This window comes from Triticum urartu, chromosome 6A, assembly GCF_056163025.1.
Source record: "Triticum urartu cultivar PI428250 chromosome 6A, HENAU_Tu73, whole genome shotgun sequence".
Taxonomy (NCBI): domain Eukaryota; kingdom Viridiplantae; phylum Streptophyta; class Magnoliopsida; order Poales; family Poaceae; genus Triticum; species Triticum urartu.
The window spans coordinates 80,683,958-80,705,162 of record NC_141878.1 but is presented as its reverse complement, the minus strand read 5'-3'; the positions used below and the strand labels follow the sequence as shown (position 1 = coordinate 80,705,162).

The window sequence follows — 21,205 nt, the reverse complement described above, 5'->3', positions numbered from 1 at the left end:
AAAAACAATGCTGGTTGCAGCTTTGTCGGAACAAACCCAGCAAAAAACAATGCCGGTTGCAGCTTCGGTGGAAGCCAGCTCCAGCAAAAAAAATACAGGTTGCGCGGACGGTTTGCAGCACTGCCGCCGGCTAGCTCTAGCCTGCAGTGGTGGGCATGTAGCATTTGTTGATTCCAGCTCTAGCTTCGCCGGTTGTACAACATCGCCTTCTGCTCGTCGGGTTACGACCATCGTCGTGGTCGGTCGCCATGAGGGCAGTATGCGGGCACTACCGTTGAAGCACATGGGGCTGCGATTGCAATGCTGGTAGCCGGTGGCGGTGCTGCGCATAGCACCACCCTGTCGTAGGGCCACCACATCTGTACCGCAACCGCCGCCATCGTTGTCGTCTTTCCTCTCCGGAATGGGTTCGAATCAGCACTGTGGTGTGAAGTGTTCGTATCGTGGCTGCACGTCCCTAACAACATGTAGCATGTCGGATCTAGGAGGGCACGGTGGGGCAATCGTAGTAGGGGAGGACGGTGAGGATGACCATGGCAAACTGGAAAAAAAGAAGATAGGAGAAGGAAGAAAGACAGCGCTGTCAGTGTATGTGTGAAACATTGGGCTATTGGATCAGGTTTCGATTGAGAGGCCAGTGACCGGCGCCAGCTTCAGCCGGTCGATCGAAAGCAATCATTACCATATTTATCGTTCTCTTAAAAAGACTATTTATCGTCTCACATTTGCATGCTGATATGGTCAAATTTTTTAAAACACAATACAGACATAGACGCAGGCGCTCATATATATGATTATACACTCATTCTCCCAATGAAGACGCATCAATGAGCACCTCAAAGTCAACAGGAACGTCTTCTCTTAGTGAAGACGCATCACCGAAAATCTTAAAATAAAGGCCAGGATACCACTATCCTACTAACCATCCAACCACAGATTGATTTGCTAGTACGGCCAATCAAGTCTGTTACTTTTTCCTTTTCCAATCCTGATGATGCATTGCATAACCACACTACAAAACCGAAAAAACATAATTATTTGAAATTGCATTGTTTACTAGTTCAACACACCTACATCCAAATTAATTTAACAGAGGTGCCACTTATCTATGGCATGTTTATGACCAGCTAACGGTAAACAATCAGTTACATCATGAGAAAACAGGTAGTACAACCCAACAATGTGACGAGTCGGTACCACTTCAAAAAAAAGAACACCTTTGACCTCGGCGCACTACCTCAATACGCCCGGGAACTAACTACCCCTATCAGCTTCAGAAGTACAACCCACGAGGACTTCAACGGTCTACAAGCGACTTCAAATCTGCAAGAACTTTTCGCCTGCCGTTTTTTTTTCTGATTTGGCGTGAAATACGCACGGCGCTTAACTGGGGGCAGAGCTCGGAGGCTCGCTCACTGTTGTCTGCACAGACAGCACCCACATTCCAGCCGAAGGCGTTGAGGCCTTTGCGGAAACAACATCCAGAAATGACAAATGCTGGAGCTAACTGATCCGGCTGGCTATCGGCCTACCCGCCGCCTCTTCCTCTCCTGCTCACGCCTCTCTTCTTCCTCAAGCAGGCGGAGCTCCTCTTCGTCCTCCTGCCTTGCAATCCTCGCGCTGACCAAGTAAGCAAACAACAGAGCAAGGTCAATAAGATGCAAACTATTCAGCAATTTGAGTGATTACTACTATCGGTCATCCAGTTCCATTTTCTGGAACGAGTTCTAAACAACATCCAATCTCATTCAAGTGTGTCGCACAACACACTTTACTGAGTACTCCCCCTCCGTCCCAAATTACTTGTCGCAGAAATGGACGTATCTAGACGTATTTTTAATTCTATACATCTATTTCTATCCATTTCTTCAACAAGTAATCAGGGCGGAAGAAGTATATAATTATACTAGGAGAGTATAGACTAAAAGTAACCAACGAAGGGAACATATTTTGCCGACTAATATGCTGATTTCTTTTTGCCACAGATTTTCTTCAGTGTAATGTGGACAAGACATCATCAGTCCATGACTAATCCAGAAATTGTGCATATTTCTCAAATGATCTCTATTTGTTTTCAGCTTCTACAATCTTGCAACAGGACAAAATATAAATATATAAGAAAAATGCATTATGTGAAGAACATGGATACCTTCTTTTCTCTTCCATCTCTATAGTAGCAAAATCTGCTTCCATGTCACTATCATCATCATCTCTGCCTGCATATTTACTAGGGTCATACCTGCACCGGAAATCCAGACTTGTAAGAGTTTTCTTCTTTTCAAAGCAACATAACATATAATCTTATTTCGTGCCATACAATTAAATCAAATAACCTTGTTATTAAAAAGCCACTAAAGCAATATGTAACATATAAAAAAGCCAAGGTGAAATTTCAACAGGTATTGCAATCGGTGTAGTCAGTACATGATCCATGTTAAGTAAATTATCCAAACACTAGTAGAGTAGACACTGACGCTCAGAAGATACAAACCCGGTTGTATACCAAATCTATACACAGACGGAACATATTATCAAACATTTTAACCAGGATAACTGATAATATGCCCAGAAACAGTACGGGATGAAAATTTACCTGAACATACTCCTGATCATAGCCATGGGATCATCCTCATCTTCAATGTCGTCATCAAACCTTCGTTTCCCCAATTGCTTTTTCTTTGCACGATCATCACGTCCATTGGCAGATACTTGTCGAGATGGCTGCATGGGCACACAAACACAATGAAGAAACAAACTTAGCGCGACAATATCATTACAAATCACCACACTCTAAACATGAAAATGTATGCACATGGCATAACACCAAAAGAAAAACCAACAGATAATTGCTTCACCAGTACTACTTTTTTGACAAATGAACAGCTTGACAGAATATTACCATAGGTTTCGAGGGAGTCCTTACCTGCCTTTCGGATGGTTTTACTCGATCATTTGCTTGGACTCTTCTTTGCTCAGGATAATGACCTTGCGAGGAAAGAGGCCTTTGCCGTTGCAACATCTGCTGCGGCCTGTTGCTTTGTGGCAGCTGTCTTTGGCTTTGTGAGGATTGCAACTGTGAAGATTGCTGTGGTCTCTGTCTCTGTAGTGATTGTTGCGGTCTCTGACTCTGCGATGATTGTGGTCTCTGACTCTGCGATGACTGCAGTGGCCTCTCACGCTGTGACGACTGCAGTTGCCTCTGGCTATGCGAGGACTGCAGTGGCCTCTGGCTCTGTGACTGCAGTGGCCTCTGGCTCTGCGACGACTGCAGTGGCCTCTGGCTCTGTGACGACTGCTGTGGCCTCTGGCTCTGCGACGACTGTTGTGGCCTCTGGCTCTGCGACGACTGTTGTGGCCTCTGGCTCTGCGATGACTGTTGTGGTCTCTGGCTCTGCAACGACTGCTGCGGCCTCTGGCCATACGAGGCTGATTGCATCCTCTGACTTTGTGAGGGCTGTTGTCGACCATTAGGTAACACAGGTTGCTTTCTAGCTAAATGATCCTTTCTAAGAGATTGTTCATTCACTTCCTTCATAGAAGGCTTATTTGCTATCTGACCCTTGCTCGGAAATTTTTGGCTTGCAGCTTTGCTTCCAGTGGCCTGGCTGGACCCATTTCTAACAACACTATGCATCCTTCCATTGTCAACAGCCCTTTCTCTACTTAGGAGCATCTCCTTTCCCTTGGATTCAAACTTACTTTCCGGGCGTCTTTGTGTGGACGATGTGTTGTTGTTCAACCCATGACCATTTGGCAATCTGGCGGGCTGACTTGTTGGCGCCCTACTCTTCACTGCAGAATGCATCACCTCACGATCTTTGACACAACAAAACCAACCATCAGCACTCTCCGCTAAACAAGAAAGACGAAGTTTCGCGATAGAAGTTCAAACTCACCAGACTTTTGGGTCAATGAAGGCCTAGCCGCAGGTTTTTCCCTTGGAGGAGATGGAATGTCAGCATCATCCGAGAGTAGAAATGAATAGTCCCGATTATCCTTAAGTGCCTCAGCTTTCTTTTTTGCCTGCATTGCAGCTGCTATTTTGTGACTGCACTGGCCAACGTTTAATAAAGCAAAGAAATGAACAATGTAAAAAAGAAATATCCCTTGTACCTCATTAACAATCTTTTGCTTCTGGTGAAATCCATTTGTTTTAGCTTGCACTTGCACTCTCGAAGATGATGGGATGTCCTTCTGCATATATGTTACCTGCAATTAGTAAGGGATGGATCAACAATAATCATAATGAGATGTAATGCCACATACTCCAGGAGGTCTTCGTTCTCTGGGCACTGTGTTCTGTATCTCTTTCATTGACTTCCTTTCTTCAATCACACGCTGGGAAATCACCGGCTTGGAGGGCCCAAAGAAGGAGCCAAAACTACATGAGTGAATGAATACATAATGAAGATTGATTCCCCATTACCGTACCAAGATCAGTAAGACGAAATGTTGAATTTGAGTGGACAACAATATTTCAAGAAAGGATAGCATGACAATCTGTTTAGTATGATAACTTCGCAGTTCCAAGACCAATTATCAACATATAAACTTAACACGCTAAAGAAACTGATAGAAGGTATACGAGAAGGAATCATTGTCCAACTATTTTCCTCCCAGAATTGTATTTTTCTACACTATACAGGTTCCTGGAGCACAACCAAATAAAATGCTCAATAAATTGTACAAGAGGCGCATTGAAATTCAGAGACACTTACTTGGGTGGGGGTGGTCTTCTATCATGCAAGGAAGACGAGCGACCAGCTGTGCTAGCACTGGCACCCTGTGCCTTCCGCCTAATCTGCTCCTTCAATCGTTCTCTAATTTGAAGGAACTCCTGCTGACCCTCTGGTGGCTCTTCGTCCTCCTCAGGAGCTCCTGCACCTTCCTCCTCGTACTCATCTTCATCATAGTACTCGTCCTCATACTCATCCTCCACTGCCCGATGATAACCCTTTTACAATGATGACAAAAAGAAATGCATTGTCAGTCTACCACAAATGAAATGGCTATAGGTTAAGCCTACATGTTTAGATGCAGAAACAATGGACTTAGAAGCTTAAATTACATTAGTCTCATATAAAGGTCAAGAAATGCACTGTCAGTCTATCACAGATGCAATGGCTATAGTTCCTGCTTTACAAATGAATTAAGCATACATGTTCATGATAATATCAGAATATCCAGAAAACTATGATTCCGGCTGCTCCTACAGATGATAGATACACAAACAGTAGTACTGAAATGGAGTTAGAAGCTTGGATTATTACATTGGTCTCATACTCGTAGCGGCTCATTTGCGCCAGTGATCCCGTCGCGTCAGCGTCCCAGCTCCTGAATCAAAGCCAGCAATCCTCATGAGTATGCAAAATAACGCCGCGAATATTTTCACAGAGTGTCGAAGTTTTAGCTAAAGAAAGCATCGAGCCGGGACCAGAGCGCCCAAATACGCTCCAGGAAAGCAGCAATCGGCCCCCGAAATCCCGCTGTCGAGGGCCCAAACCACGTTGCCTACAGCTAATCGCACGAGCCCCACCCCGAAACGCGAATAAACGAGCGGCCCCGTCTAGGGTTTCCGCAGGCGCGAAAACGCAAATCTGGGCCGCCGCCGCCGCCGCCGCGGAAAACGACACTCCCCGTCGAACCGGCCCAAATTCGCGCCGTCGTGCAAGGGCGCTCACCTCGGCGCGCGGAGAATCGCCTCTTCCGGGGCCGGCGGGGGGCCGCGCGGGGCGGATTCGTCCCGGCGAGATTCCGCGCGACCGCGGCTGGATCAGAGGACGGGCGCCGCGGGGAAAGTCGTCGCAGGGAGGAGGGCGAGCGCGGGGGGCGACGGGAGCCGGTCGGGGCCCGGCTCGCGGTCGCGGGGCGCGGGCGGGAGGCCGGCGGGGAGGAGGAGTCGCCGGCGCGGGGGCACGGTAGGGGAAGCGGAGGGAGGCTTTAGGGGAAGGGCTGCTTCGTTGGGTCGGGAATGTGGAGCAGCGAGCGAGGCCGCGAGAGGGGAATCGGGTCGAAGGCCTGGCGGTTTATAAATAGGCGTGTGCGTGCGTTTCCGCGAGGTAAGAAAACTGACATGACGTGACGTCTTGCCCGGGGCTGGCTGGATGGATAGATAGATTTTTTTTGAGACAAATGGATAGATAGATGTCTCTGGAAAGAGTCTGTGGGTCAGGTGGGCCTTCCCCTCTTCTTTGAGAGAGTGGCCGCATGTACGACGACTATCGCCGCCTATATGGTGTTGCAGGCCCATCTTTCTTTCCTCTTTTTTTTTTATTGTCTCAAAAAAAAACCAAACTATCCCCTTCTAATTCTAAAAAAAAGGTGATTATCCCCTTCTGTTACTAAAAAAACGTGATTATCCCCTTCTGTTACTAAAATAAAAGGTGATTATCCCCTTTTTTGTGTAAAAAAGGTGATTATCCTTTTTTCAACAGATTCTACAAAAATAAACCTTCTCAACACTACTACTCCTTTCGTTCCTGAATACAAGTCTTTCTTCAGATTTTAATATAAACTACATACGGATGTATATAGACATAGTTTAGAGTGTAGATTTACTCATTCTGCTCCTTATGTTGTCCATATTAAAATCTCTTGATAGACTTATCTTTAGGAATGGAGAGAGTATCTCTGCTATTAAAGGGAGTCGCCATTTCTTTTGGTCCCCTACAGTCATTAATAAAAAACAATTCAAAAATTGAGAGTCGGATCAATTTGGAAACATAGCCGTTAATGCAACTAGCTAATTGTGAGTGCCTTGCAACAGAGACAAACATATTTTAGTGACTCAAAATCAATTGCCCGTGCCTCAACCAGTGACGGAGCCACCTCCCGACTACCCGAGGCCATGCATTCACGTATGAACACTAGCAGTAAATAGAGAGATTACCATCATTTTTGTAGGGGCAAAATACTGGCAGACAGAAGCCCCGTGTATTTTGCCCCGGCTCATTGGCCGAGCTGGCTCTGCCACTAGCCTCAACAGATACGCCGTGAGCGTTTTTTTCCTACGACTCGCCCCACATCGACGTCATGAAGTTAGATCGTGTGGTAGAACATGAAGATAATGAAAAGGGAGCGAGAGATTATAGAAGGAGCCCACATAAATGGTAATTTCCCTAAATTAAGGTACCCGTGCTATAGTCAAAATCGAAGAAGAATCATACTCCACATAATTAACATGATTTTTTCGCCCAACTCTAGATGATACTTTTCATAAATTAATGGATGTTATTTTTTTGTTTTAAGGGAAAGAGTAGGACAAGGAAATAAATGTATCGATTTGGTTCCGATTATTTCAAGTTACTCTATATACTAGGTTTTTGCTTTGTGCCGCATAGGTTGAGATTACAAAAACCTCTACTCCTAAATGGGAGTTGGTAGTCTCCCCTCCGTGGTTTATTTTTGTTTGGCTATTTTTCGCCCGGTTTTTTTTATCTCACCTCCCACCATCCCTTCCCACTTGATTTTCTCCCTCCCGGTAAAAACCAAATCCCATTAAAAGGGAACATCTTGTTTTCGTGCTTGCTTTGGCAGGTACTGCTTTAATTCAATCACGTAAATAATAGATAATTCAGAATTCAAAAATCACACCATATATGTGAGATCACCTTTCTAAAGTATAGACATAAATTTTTCTTGATAACCTTCCAAAACAAAATCAAATATTCCTCAATAACAAATCCCTATTCCGCGCACTATGCCACTTATTATTATCATCATCTCTATTATTAATTGACAATCACAAGTTTGCTCATACAACAAAAATAACATGTATTTTTTATTATGAGCATACGCATCCGTGCGCCACTGCTTAGGGACGCCGTGCGCGACACCATGGAGGACGCAGTGTCTGGGCTTGACGCGGGCGTGATTCTCGACAATGCCAGGGCTTGGATCGTGACATCGAGGATGGCCATGGCCGAAGACCGGCCATCGGACCGTCACATACACGCATTCATGGACACAGTCGTACTATATTTCATGCCAGTCGTACTAAGAGTCAGACATGCTACATTCTCAAATCAAGTGTGTCCATTCAAATAACAAAAAGTCCGTTAAGAAAATGTTTCCTAAAATACCCAGTAGTCATCGTCGTCGTTCCTAGCAATCATTCATGCAAATATATTTTGGAAAACGAGCATTGAATCAATTCAAAATCAAACCATCAACGAAATTAAGTAGCTAGATAATTAATTATGTATGCAATTAATTTGGCTATTTAAATAGGAAAAAAATTGTACCAAATCAATTTGGAAATCGAGTCATTAATGCAATTAATTAATTAGGTAGACAGTTAATTATGCCTACAGATAATTAGAAGTAGGGATTTTCCCAATTAAGCAAATCATTAATTGATTTGGTTGGTTGTTAATTAGACATGCAGAGAATTTGGTAGGCCATTAATTATTGGCGTAATTAATTAACTAAGCAATTAATCATGTTGAATCATTTTGAAAGCGCTCGTGGGCAAGAACGATCAACAGGCTCTCACAGACACGCACCGCTTGCCAACAAGGACAAGGACCACAATGCACTCGCAACATGGGCGATCTAGCGTTCACCAAGATGAATGACAATCATGCATTGCGAGATGTCCACATGCTGACGGTTGCCGGAACATTCGCGGATCAGGACAACACTTCAAAACATTGGTCAGAAGTTCATGCTGAAGGATTGTGGATGTCGCCTAGAGGGGGGTGAATAGGCGCTTTAAATTACGGTTTAGGCTTGAACAAATGTGGAATAAACCTAACGGTTAATTTGTCAAGCACAAACCTAGAACAACTAGGCTCACCTATGTGCACCAACAACTTATGCTAAGCAAGATAAACTACTAGGTGATAGCAAGATATATGACAGGAAACAATATGACTATCACAAAGTAAAGTGCATAAGTAAAGGGCTCGGGTAAGAGATAACCAAGGCACACGGAGACGACGATGTATCCCGAAGTTCACATCCTTGCGGATGCTAATCTCCGTTTGGAGCGGTGTGAAGGCACAATGCTCCCCAAGAAGCCACTAGGGGCACCGTAATCTCCTCACGCCCTCGCACAATGCAAGATGCCATGATTCCACCAAGGGACCCTTGAGGGCGGTCACCGAACCCGTACAAATGGCAACCCTTGAGGGCGGTCACCGAACCCGTACAAATGGCAACCCTTGAGGGCGGTCACCGAACCCGTACAAATGGCAACCCTTGAGGGCGGTCACCGAACCCGTACACTTTGGCAACCCTTGGGGGCGGTCACCGAAACCCATCAAATTGCTCGGTGTGATCTCCACAACTTAATTGGAGACTCGTGTTGGGAAACGTAGTAATTTCAAAAAAAATCCTACGCACACGCAAGATCATGGTGATGCATAGCAACGAGAGGGAAGAGTGTCATCTACGTACCCTCGGAGACCGTAAGCGGAAGTGTTATGACAACGTGGTTGATGTAGTCGTACGTCTTCATGATCGACCGATCCTCGGTACCGAACGTACGGCACCTCCGCGTTCAGCACACGTTCAGCTCGGTGACGTCCCGCGAACTCACAATCCAGTAGAGCTTCCGGGAAGAGCTTCGTCAACATGACGGCGTGGTGACGGTGTTGATGAAGCTACTGACGCAGGGCTTCGCTTAAGCACCGCTACGATATGACCGAGGTGGATTATGGTGGAGGGGGGCACCGCACACGGCTAAAAGATCAATGATCAATTGTTGTGACTCCAAGGGGTACCCCCCTCCCCGTATATAAAGGAGTGGAGGAGGGGGGGCGGCCTCCTATGGCACGCCCCATGAGGAGTCCTACTCCCACCGGGAGTAGGACTCCTCCCTTCCAAGTAGGAGTAGGAGTAGGAGAGGACGGGAGAGAATAAGAGAAGGAAAGGGGGGCGCCGCCCCCTCCCCCCTCCTTGTCCAATTCGGACTAGAAGGGGAGGGGCGTGGCTGCCCTGGCCGCCCCTCCTCTCTCCTCTTCTCCCACTAAGGCCCATTAGGCCCAATATACTCCCCGGGGGTTTCCGGTAACCCCCCGGTACTCCGGTATATGTCCGAAACCTCCCGAAACACTTCCAGTGTCTGAACATAGTCGTCCAATATATCGATCTTTACGTCTCGACCATTTGGAGACTCCTTGTCATGTCCGTGATTATATCCGGGACTCCTAACTACCTTCAGTACATCAAAACACAAAAACTCATAATACCGATCGTCACAGAACTTTAAGCGTGCGGACCCTACGGGTTCGAGAACTATGTATACATGACTGAGACATGTCTCCGGTCAATAACCAATAGCGGAACCTGGATGCTCATATTGGTTCCTACATATTCTACGGAGATCTTTATCGGTCAAACCGCATAACAACATACGTTGTTCCCTTTGTCATCGGTATGTTACTTGCCCGAGATTCGATCGTCGGTATCTCAATACCTAGTTCAATCTCGTTACCGGCAAGTCTCTTTACTCATTCCGTAATGCATCATCCCGTAACTAACTCATTAGTCACATTGCTTGCAGGGCTTATAGCGATGTGCATTACCGAGAGGGCCCAAAGATACCTCTCCGACAATCGGAGTGACAAATCCTATTCTCCATCTATGCCAACTCAAAAAACACCATCGGAGACACTTGTAGAGCACCTTTATAATCACCCAGTTACATTGTGACGTTTGGTAGCACGCAAAGTGTTCTTCCGGTAATCGGGAGTTGCATAATCTCATAGTCATAGGAACATGTACAAGTCATGAAGAAAGCAATAGTAGTGAACTAAACGATCAAGTGCTAAGCTAACGGAATGGGTCATGTCAATCACATCATTCTCCTAATGATGTGATCCCGTTAATCAAATGACAACTCATGTCTATGGCTAGGAAACTCAACCATCTTTGATCAACGAGCTAGTCAAGTAGAGGCATACTAGTGACACTATGTTTGTCTATGTATTCACACATGTATTATGTTTCCGATTAATACAATTCTAGCATGAATAATAAACATTTATCATGATATGAGGAAATAAATAATAACTTTATTATTGCCTCTAGGGCATATTTCCTTCAGTCTCCCACTTGCACTAGAGTCAATAATCTAGATTACACAGTAATGATTCTAACACCCATGGAGTCTTGGTGCTGATCATGATTTGCTCGTGGAAGAGGCTTAGTCAACGGGTCTGCAACATTCAGATCTGTATGTATCTTGCAAATCTCTATGTCTCCCACCTGGACTTGATCCCGGATGGAATTGAAGCGTCTCTTGATATGCTTGGTTCTCTTGTGAAATCTGGATTCATTTGCCAAGGCAATTGCACCAGTATTGTCACAAAGATTTTCATTGGCCCCGATGCACTAGGTATGACACCTAGATCGGATATGAACTCCTTCATCTAGACTCCTTCATTTGCTGCTTCCGAAGCAGCTATCTACTCTGCTTCACACGTAGATCCCGCCACGACGCTTTGTTTAGAACTGCTCCAACTAACAGCTCCACCATTCAATATAAACACGTATCCGGTTTGCGATTTAGAACCGTCCGAATCAGTGTCAAAGCTTGCATCGACGTAACCATTTATGATGAGCTCTTTGTCACCTCCACAAACGAGAAACATATCCTTAGTCGTTTTCAGGTATTTCAAGATGTTCTTGACCGATGTCCAGTGATCCACTCCTGGATTACTTTGGTACCTCCCTGCTAAACTAATAGCAAGGCACACATCAGGTCTGGTACACAACATTGCATACATGATAGAGCCTATGCTGAAGCATAGGGAACACTTTTTACTTTCTGTCTATCTTCTGCAGTGGTCGAACATTGAGTCTTACTCAACTTCACACCTTGTAACACAGGCAAGAACCCTTTCTTTGCTTGATCCATTTTGAATTTCTTCAAAACTTTATCAAGGTATGTGCTTTGTGAAAGTCCAATTAAGTGTCTTGATCTATCTCTATAGATCTTGATGCCCAATATATAAGCAGCTTCTCCGAGGTCTTTCATTGAAAAACTCTTATTCAAGTATCCTTTTATGCTATCCAGAAATTCTATATCATTTCCAATCAACAATATCTCACCCACATATAATATTAGAAATGCTACAGAGCTCCCACTCACTTTCTTGTAAATACATGCTTCTCCAAAAGTATGTATAAAACCATATGCTTTGATCACACTATCAAAACGTTTATTCCAACTCTGAGAGGCTTGCACCAGTCCATAAATGGATCGCTTGAGCTTGCACACTTTGTTAGTACCCTTTGGATCGGCAAAACCTTCTGGTTGCATCGTATACAACTCTTCTTCGAGAAATCCATTCAGGAATGCAGTTTTGACATCCATTTGCCAAATTTCATAATCATAAAATGCGGCAATTGCTAACATCATTCGGACAGACTTAAGCATCACTACGGGTGAGAAAGTCTCATCGTAGTCAACCCCTTGAACTTGTCGAAAACCTTTCGCAACAAGTCGAGCTTTGTAGACAGTAACATTACCGTCAGCGTCAGTCTTCTTCTTGAAGATCCATTTATTCTCGATGGCTTGCCGATCATCAGGCAAGTCAACCAAAGTCCACACTTTGTTCTCATACATGGATCCCATCTCAGATTTCATGGCCTCAAGCCATTTTGCGGAATCTAGGCTCACCATCACTTCTTCATAGTTCATAGGTTCATCATGGTCAAGTAACATGACTTCCAGAACAGGATTACCATACTACTCTGGTGCGGATCTTACTCTGGTTGACCTATGAGGTTCGGTCGTAACTTGATCTGAAGTTTCATGATCATCATCATTAGCTTCCTCACTAATTGGTGTAGGTGTCACAGGAACCGGTTTCTGTGATGAACTACTTTCTAATAAGGGAGCAAGTACAGTTACCTCATCAAGTTCTACTTCCCTCCCACTCACTTCTTTCGAGAGAAACTCCTTCTCTAGAAAGGATCCATTCTTAGCAACAAATGTCTTGCCTTAGGATCTGTGATAGAAGGTGTACCCAATAGTTTCCTTTGGGTATCTTATGAAGACACATTTCTCCAAGTTGGGTTTGAGCTTATCAGGTTGAAGCTTTTTCACATAAGCATCACAGCCCCAAACTTTAAGAAACGACAACTTTGGTTTCTTGCCAAACCACAGTTCATAAGGCGTCGTTTCAATGGATTTCGATGGTGCCCTATTTAACGTGAATGCAGCCGTCTCTAAAGCATAACCCCAAAACGATAGCGGTAAATCAGTTAGAGACATCATAGATCGCACCATATCTAGTAAAGTACGATTACGATGTTCGGACACACCATTACGCTGTGGTGTTCCGAGTGGCGTGAGTTGCGAAACTATTCCGCATTGTTTCAAATGTAGACCAAACTCGTAACTCAAATATTATCCTCCACGATCAGATCGTAGAAACTTTATTTTCTTGTTACGATGATTTTCCACTTCACTCTGAAATTCTTTGAATTTTTCAAATGTTTCAGACTTATGTTTCATTAAGTAGATATACCCATATCTGCTCAAATCATCTGTGAAGGTGAGAAAATAACGATACCCGCCGCGAGCCTCAATATTCATTGGACCACATACATCAGTATGTATGATTTCCAATAAATCTATTGCTCGCTCCATTGTTACGGAGAACGGCGTTCTAGTCATCTTGCCCATGAGGCATGGTTCGCAAGTACCAAGTGATTCATAATCAAGTGATTCCAGAAATCCACCAGTATGGAGTTTGTTCATGCGCTTTACACCAATATGACCTAAACGTCACTGCCATAAATAAGTTGCACTATCATTATCAACTCTGCATCTTTTGGCTTCAACATTATGAATATGTGTATTACTCATACGTCTCCAACGTATCTATAATTTTTGATTGCTCCATGCTATATTATCTACTATTTTGGACTATATTAGGCTTTATTTTCCACTTTTAAATTATTTTTGGGACTAACCTATTAACCGGAGGCCCAGCACAGAATTGCTGTTTTTTTGCTTATTTCAGTGCTTTGGATAAACGAAATATCAAACGGAGTCCAAACGGAATAAAATCTTCGGGAACGTGATTTTCTCACCGAACATGATCCAGGAGACTTGGACCCTGCTCCAAGGAACAAAAGAGGCGGTCACGAGGGTGGAGGCGCCCCCTGCCTCGTGGGCCCATTGTTGCTCCTCCGGCGTACTTCTTCCTCCTATATATACACACGTACCCCCAAACGATCAGAACAGGAGCCAAAAACCTAATTCCACCGCCGCAACTTTCTGTATCCATGAGATCCTATCTTGGGGCCTGTTTCGGAGCTCCGCCGGAAGAGGGCCGTCATCACGGATGGCTTCTACATCATCCTAGCCTCTCCGATGAAGTGTGAGTAGTTTACCTCAGACCTTCGGGTCCATAGTTAGTAGCTAGATGGCTTCTTCTCTCTCTTTGAATCTCAATACAAAGTTCTCCCCCTCTCTTGTGGAGATCTATTCGATGTAATCTTCTTTTTGCGGTGTGTTTGTTGAGACCGATGAATTGTGGGTTTATGATCAAGTCTATCTATGAATAATATTTGAATCTTCTCTGAATTTTTTTATGTATGATTGGTTATCTTTGCAAGTCTCTTCGAATTATCCGTTTGGTTTGGCCAACTAGATTGGTAGTTCTTGCCATGGGAGCAGTGCTTAGCTTTGGGTTCGATCTTGCGGTGTCCTTACCCAGTGACAGAAGGGGCAGCAAGGCACGTATTGTATTGTTGCCATCGAGGATAACAAGATGGGGTTTATTTCATATTGCATGAATTTATCTCTCTACATCATGTCATCTTGCTTAAGGCGTTACTCTATTTTTAACTTAATACTCTAGATGCATGCTGGATAGCGGTCGATGAGTGGAGTAATAGTAGTAGATGCAGAATCGTTTCGATCTACTTGTCACAGACGTGATGCCTATATACATGATCATGCCTAGATATTCTCATAACTATGCTCAATTCTGTCGATTGCTCAACAGTAATTTGTTCACCCACCGTAGATACTTATGCTCTTGAGAGAAGCCACTAGTGAAACCTATGGCCCCCGGGTCTATTCTCATCATATCAATCTCCATCACTTTAATCTTGTTTTGCTTTTTACTTTGCTTTTACTTTTTACTTTGCATCTTTATACCAAAAATACCAAAAATATTATATCTATCAGATCTCACTCTCGTAAGTGACCGTGAAGGGATTGACAACCCCTAATCGCGTTGGTTGCGAGTAGCTATCGCTTTGTGCAGGTACGAGGGACTTGAGCGTGGCCTCCTACTGGATTTATACCTTGGTTCTCAAAAACTGAGGGAAATACTTACGCTACCTTGCTGCATCATCCCTTCCTCTTCGGGGAAAACCGACGCAAGCTCAAGACGTAGCAATTACTACTATCGAGATTCAACACAAATAGACCACTCTTTAAGGGTGCATGACCATAAAAGATATTACTCATATAAATAGAACAACCATTATTCTCAGATTTAAATGAATAACTGTCTCGCATCAAACAAGATCCAGATATAATGTTCATGCTTAACGCTGGCACCAAATAATAATTATTTAGGTCTAAAATTAATCCCAAAGGTAGATGTAGAGGTAGTGTGCCGACGACGATCACATAGACTTTGGAACCATTTCCGACGCGCATCGTCACCTCATCCTTAACCAATCTTCGCTCAATCCGTAGTCCCTGTTTCGAGTTGCAAATATTAGCAGCAGAACCAGTATCATATACTCAGGTGCTACTACGAGCTCTAGTAAGGTACACATCAATAACATGTATATCACATATACCTTTGTTCACCTTGCCATCCTTCTTATCCGCCAAATACTTGGGGCAGTTCCGCTTCCAGTGACCAGTCTGTTTGCAGTAGAAGCACTCAGTCTCAAGCTTAGGTCCAGACTTGGGTTTCTTCTCCTGAGTAGCAACTTGTTTGCCGTTGTTTTCGAAGTTCCCCTTCTTCTTCCATTTACCATTTTTCTTGAAACTGGTGGTCTTGTTGACCATCAGCACTTGATGCTCCTTCTTGATTTCTACCTCCGCGGCTTTTAGCATTGCGAAGAGCTCGGGAATTATCTTATCCATCCCTTGCATATTATAGTTCATCACAAAGCTCTTATAGCTTGGTGGCAGTGATTGAAGAACTCTATCAATGACACTATCAATAGGAAGATTAACTCCTAGTTGAGTCAAGTGGTTATGGTACCCAGACATTCTGAGTATATGTTCACTGACAGAACTATTCTCCTCCATCTTGCAGCTGTAGAACTTATTGGAGACTTCATATCTCTCAATCCGGGCATTTGCTTGAAATATTAACTTCAACTCCTGGAACATCTCATATGCTCCATGACATTCAAAACATCGTTGAAGTCCCAGTTCTAAGCCGTAAAGCATGGCACACTAATCTATCGAGTAGTCATCAGCTTTGCTCTGCCAGACGTTCTTAACATCATCAGCAGCATCTGCAGCAGGCCTGGCACCCAGCGGTTCTTCCAGGACGTAACTCTTCTGTGTGCAGCAATGAGGATAATCCTCAAGTTACAGACCCAGTCCTTGTAATTGCTACCATCATCTTTCAACTTTGCTTCCTCAAGGAATGCATTAAAATTTAACGGAACAACAGCACGGGCCATTGACGACCCACAAGTATAGGGGATCTATCGTAGTCCTTTCGATAAGTAAGAGTGTCGAACCCAACGAGGAGCAGAAGGAAATGATAAGCGGTTTTCAGCAAGGTATTCTCTGCAAGTACTGAAATAAGTGGTAACAAATAGTTTTGTGATGAGATAATTTGTAACGAGCAACAAGTAACAAAAGTAAATAAAGTGCAGCAAGGTGGCCCAATCCTTTTTGTAGCAAAGGACAAGCCTGGACAAACTCTTATATAAGGAAAAGCGCTCCCGAGGACACATGGGAATATCGTCAAGCTAGTTTTCATCACGTTAATATGATTCGCGTTCGGTACTTTGATAATTTGACATGTGGGTGGACCGGTGCTTGGTTGCTATTCTTACTTGAACAAGCATCCCACTTATGATTAACCTCTATTGCAAGCATACGCAACTACAACAAAAGTATTAAGGTAAACCTAACTATAGCATGAAACATATGGATCCAAATCAGCCCCTTACGAAGCAACGCATAAACTAGGGTTTAAGCTTCTGTCACTCTAGCAACCCATCATCTACTTATTACTTCCCAATGCCTTCCTCTAGGCCCAAATAATGGTGAAGTGTTATGTAGTCGACGTTCACATAACACCACTAGAGGCTAGACAACATACATCTTATCAAAATATCGAACGAATACCAAATTCACATGACTACTAATAGCAAGACTTCTCCCTTATCCTCAGGAACAAACGTAACTACTCACAAAGCATATTCATGTTCATAATCGGAGGGGTAATACTATGCATAAAGGATCTGAACATATGATCTTCCACCAATTAAACCAACTAGCATCAACTACAAGGAGTAATTAACACTACTAGCAACCTACTAGCACCAATCCCAGACTTGGAGACAAGAATTGGATACAAGAGATGAACTAGGGTTTTGAGATGAGATAGTGCTAATGAAGATGTTGATGGAGATTGCCCTCTTCCGATGAGAGGAGCGTTGGTGATGACGATGGCGATGATTTCCCCCTCCGGGAGGGAAGTTTCCCCGGCAAAACAGCTCTGCCGGAGCCCTAGATTGGTTCCGCCAAGGTTCCGCCTCGTGGCGGCGGAGTTTCGTCCTGAAAGGTTGCTTCTTATTTTTTTCTCGACGAAAGACTTCATATAGGAGAAGATGGTCATCGGAGAGCCACCAGGGGGCTCATGAGGTAGGGGCGCGCCCTAGGGGGGCGCCCCCACCCTCGTGGAAAGGGTGTGGGCCCCCTGGTCTTCATCTTTGGCGAGGATTTTTCATTATTTATTATAAGGTATTCCGTGGAGTTTCAGGACTTTTGGAGTTGTGCAGAATAGGTCTCTAATATTTGCTCCTTTTCCAGCCCAGAATTCCAGCTGCCGACATTCTCCCTCCTTATGTAAACCTTGTAAAATAAGAGAGAATAGCCATAAGTATTGTGACATAATGTGAAATAACAGCCCATAATGAAATAAATATCGATATAAAAGCATGATGCAAAATGGACGTATCAACTCCCCCAAGCTTAGACCTCGCTTGTCCTCAAGCGAAAGCCGATAACAATAAATATGTCCCCATGTTTAGAGGTAGAGGCGTCGATAAAAATAAAATACGGACATGAAGGCATCATGATTATTCTCATAGCAGCAACATATATAGATATTGTCATATGATTACTTATGTTCAAGTGATGATCTATTCACAATGTAAAAGTATGAATCAGAAACCTTATTGAGAACCAACAAACTATAACCTCAGTCATTGAAGCAATTGAAATTTATCATAACATCAGAAAGAGTCTATGTCGGAGCTAAAAAGCAAGTCCACATACTCAACTATCATCTAGTCCTTCATAATTGCTAACACTCACGCAATACTTGTGGTTATGGAGTTTTAATCGGACACAGAGAAAGATAGGGGCTTATAGTTTCGCCCCACAACCTTTTGCCTCAAGGGTAATGTCAACAATAATAACTCATGCCCCCCTACATCCAATTATATATGCTGGATACGGTTCTTTCCAACATGCTGGGCTTGCCAAAGGATAAAATGAAAAAGGGAGAGGTGAAGATCACCATGACACTTGCATAAGGTAGAAGATAATAATAAAGGATAGGCCCTTCGCAGAGGGCAGCAGAGGTTGCCATGCGCTTTTATGGTTGGATGCATAAAATCTTAATGCGAAAGAACGTCACTTTATATTGCCCCTTGTGATATGAACCTTTATTATGCAGTCCGTCGCTTTTATTACTTCCATATCACAAGATCGTATAAAGCTTATTTCTCCCACACTAATCATACATATTTAGAGAAATTTTATTGCTTTGCACCGATGACAACTTACTTGAAGGATCTTACTCAATCCATAGGTAGATATGGTGGACTCTCATGGCAAAACTGGTTTAAGGGTATTTGGAAGCACAAGTAGTATCTCTAATTGGTGCTGAGAATTTGGCTAGCATGAGGGGGAAAGGCAAGCTCAACATGTTGGATGATCCATGACAACATACTTTATCTCAGATATAAGAAAACATAACCCATTACGTTGTCTTCCTTGTCCAACATCAACTCTTTAGCATGTCATATTTTGATGAGTGCTCCCAATCATAAAAGATGTCAATAATAGTATATTTATATGTGAAACCTCTCTTTCCTTATTACTTCCTATTAATTGCAACGATGACCAAAGCTATGTCTGCCAACTCCCAACAACTTTTAATCATCACACTCTTTCTATGTGAAGTCATTACTATCAATAAGATCAATATGAACTTTTGTTTCTTCTTATTCTTTTTCTCTTTTCTTTTATTCACCCAAGATCATAGCAAGAAAATCAAGCCCTTGACTCAACATTAATCTTTATTATATAGCTCACGGACTCGATTACATAGAGAGATCATAAAGCAAAACTTAAAACTAGATCATGCCATAAACTTTATTCTACTAGATCAAAATACTACTAATAGGATCGAACTAAGGAAAACGGTAAAGGTAGGAGTTGTGATTGCGATACGATACCGGGGCACCTCCCCCAAGCTTGGCGGTTGCCAAGGGGAGTGCCCATACCCGTGTTATTATATCGCCTTCTTTGTTGTTGGTGAAATATTCTTGGCGATGATTCCTCTCAGGATACGATTCTCCTCCTCAAGCTTGTTGACTTGCTGCTTGAGGTCCATTGTTTCCTTAAGAAGCTTTCCTATGACGGCTAAAGCTCCTTGCACCCAAGGGTGTTTCATAGCTGCGGGAGAACAAGTGACACTCCTCTTCATATTTTCATAAGAAATAAATCTAACATTGGAAGGGATAACCGAGTTTGGAATAGATGAGCTTTGTAGTTCCCCCGTCGTGAACCCAGCTCGGAAGCGAGAGGTGACTTCTTGATCCTCCATGGCATCTACCCTCATTAAGTCAGCCTCCATCTCTTCCTCCATTGTTGGCCCAAAGTGGTCAGGGTCGCTGTTTGCCCTTGGTTCCGGTGCCGGATTAGATACCCGACTCTCCCCGACTGACTCTTGAGAAGACATCTTGCTCTAATCTGTAGCAGCAACAGCTCGAAACAAAAACAGAGGATATTTGCGTGATACGGGAGTCAAAACCTTCGGGAGAATATATAATGAATTTTTACCGACCAAAATACGTATCGTGCAAGAAAACGGAGTCCGGAAGGCACACGAGGTGCTCACGATGTAGGGGGGGCGTGCCCACGGGGTAGGGCGCGCCCTCCACCCTTGTGGGGCCCTCGTGTCCTTCCCGGACTGCTACTTAATTTCTATTTTTCTAAATATTCCAAAACGGAGAAATATTGCCTTAAAAATTGTTTTGGAGTCGGTTTACTTACCGTACCACATACCTATTCCTTTTCGGAGTCTGAAATGTTCTGGAAGGTGTCCCTTATGTATTCCTCCGGGGTTACGGTTTCAATAATATTGGTTTCAACATTTATGGGATTACCTGAGATATAATGTTTAATTCTCTGACCGTTTACCACCTTCGGATTTGTGCCTTCTAAGTTGTTGATTTTTATGGCACCAGAACGATAGACTTCCTCGATAACATAGGGGCCTTCCCATTTAGAGAGAAGTTTTCCTGCAAAAAATCTTAAACGAGAGTTGTATAGCAATACATAATCACCTACATTAAACTCACGCTTTTGTATCCTTTTGTCATGCCATCTTTTAACCTTTTCTTTAAAAAACTTGGCATTTTCATAGGCTTGGGTTCTCCATTCATCAAGTGAGCTAATATCAAATAACCTATTTTCACCGGCAAGTTTGAAATCATAGTTGAGCTCTTTAATAGCCCAATATGCCTTATGTTCTAGTTCGAGAGGTAAGTGACATGCTTTTCCATATACCATTTTATACGAAGACATACCCATAGGATTTTGTTATGTAGTTCTATAGGCCCATAATGCATCATCAAGTTTCTTGGACCAATTCTTTCTAGACCTATTGATAGTCTTTTGCAAAATTAATTTGAATTCTCTATTACTCAATTCTACTTGACCACTAGACTGTGGGTGATACGGAGATGCAATTCTATGATTGACGTCATATTTAGCAAGCATTTTACGGAAAACAAC

The 21,205-nt window shown here is 43.4% G+C and overlaps 1 protein-coding gene across 1 annotated transcript; it reads right to left on the bottom strand.

Moving 5' to 3' along the window:
* Positions 1-1,017: 1,017 nt before the first annotated feature.
* On the bottom strand, positions 1,018-6,007 carry LOC125513692 (SPT2 chromatin protein). The gene is made up of 10 exons (XM_048678852.2): positions 5,682-6,007; positions 5,271-5,334; positions 4,719-4,954; positions 4,267-4,381; positions 4,114-4,194; positions 3,897-4,023; positions 2,924-3,816; positions 2,594-2,721; positions 2,150-2,239; positions 1,018-1,620 (listed from the first exon to the last, which is right to left on the bottom strand). The coding sequence occupies exons 2-10, from the start codon at positions 5,295-5,297 to the stop codon at positions 1,521-1,523; spliced, it is 1,797 nt and encodes a 598-aa protein (XP_048534809.2). The 5' UTR covers positions 5,298-5,334; positions 5,682-6,007; the 3' UTR covers positions 1,018-1,520.
* Between the last annotated feature and the right edge of the window lie 15,198 nt (positions 6,008-21,205).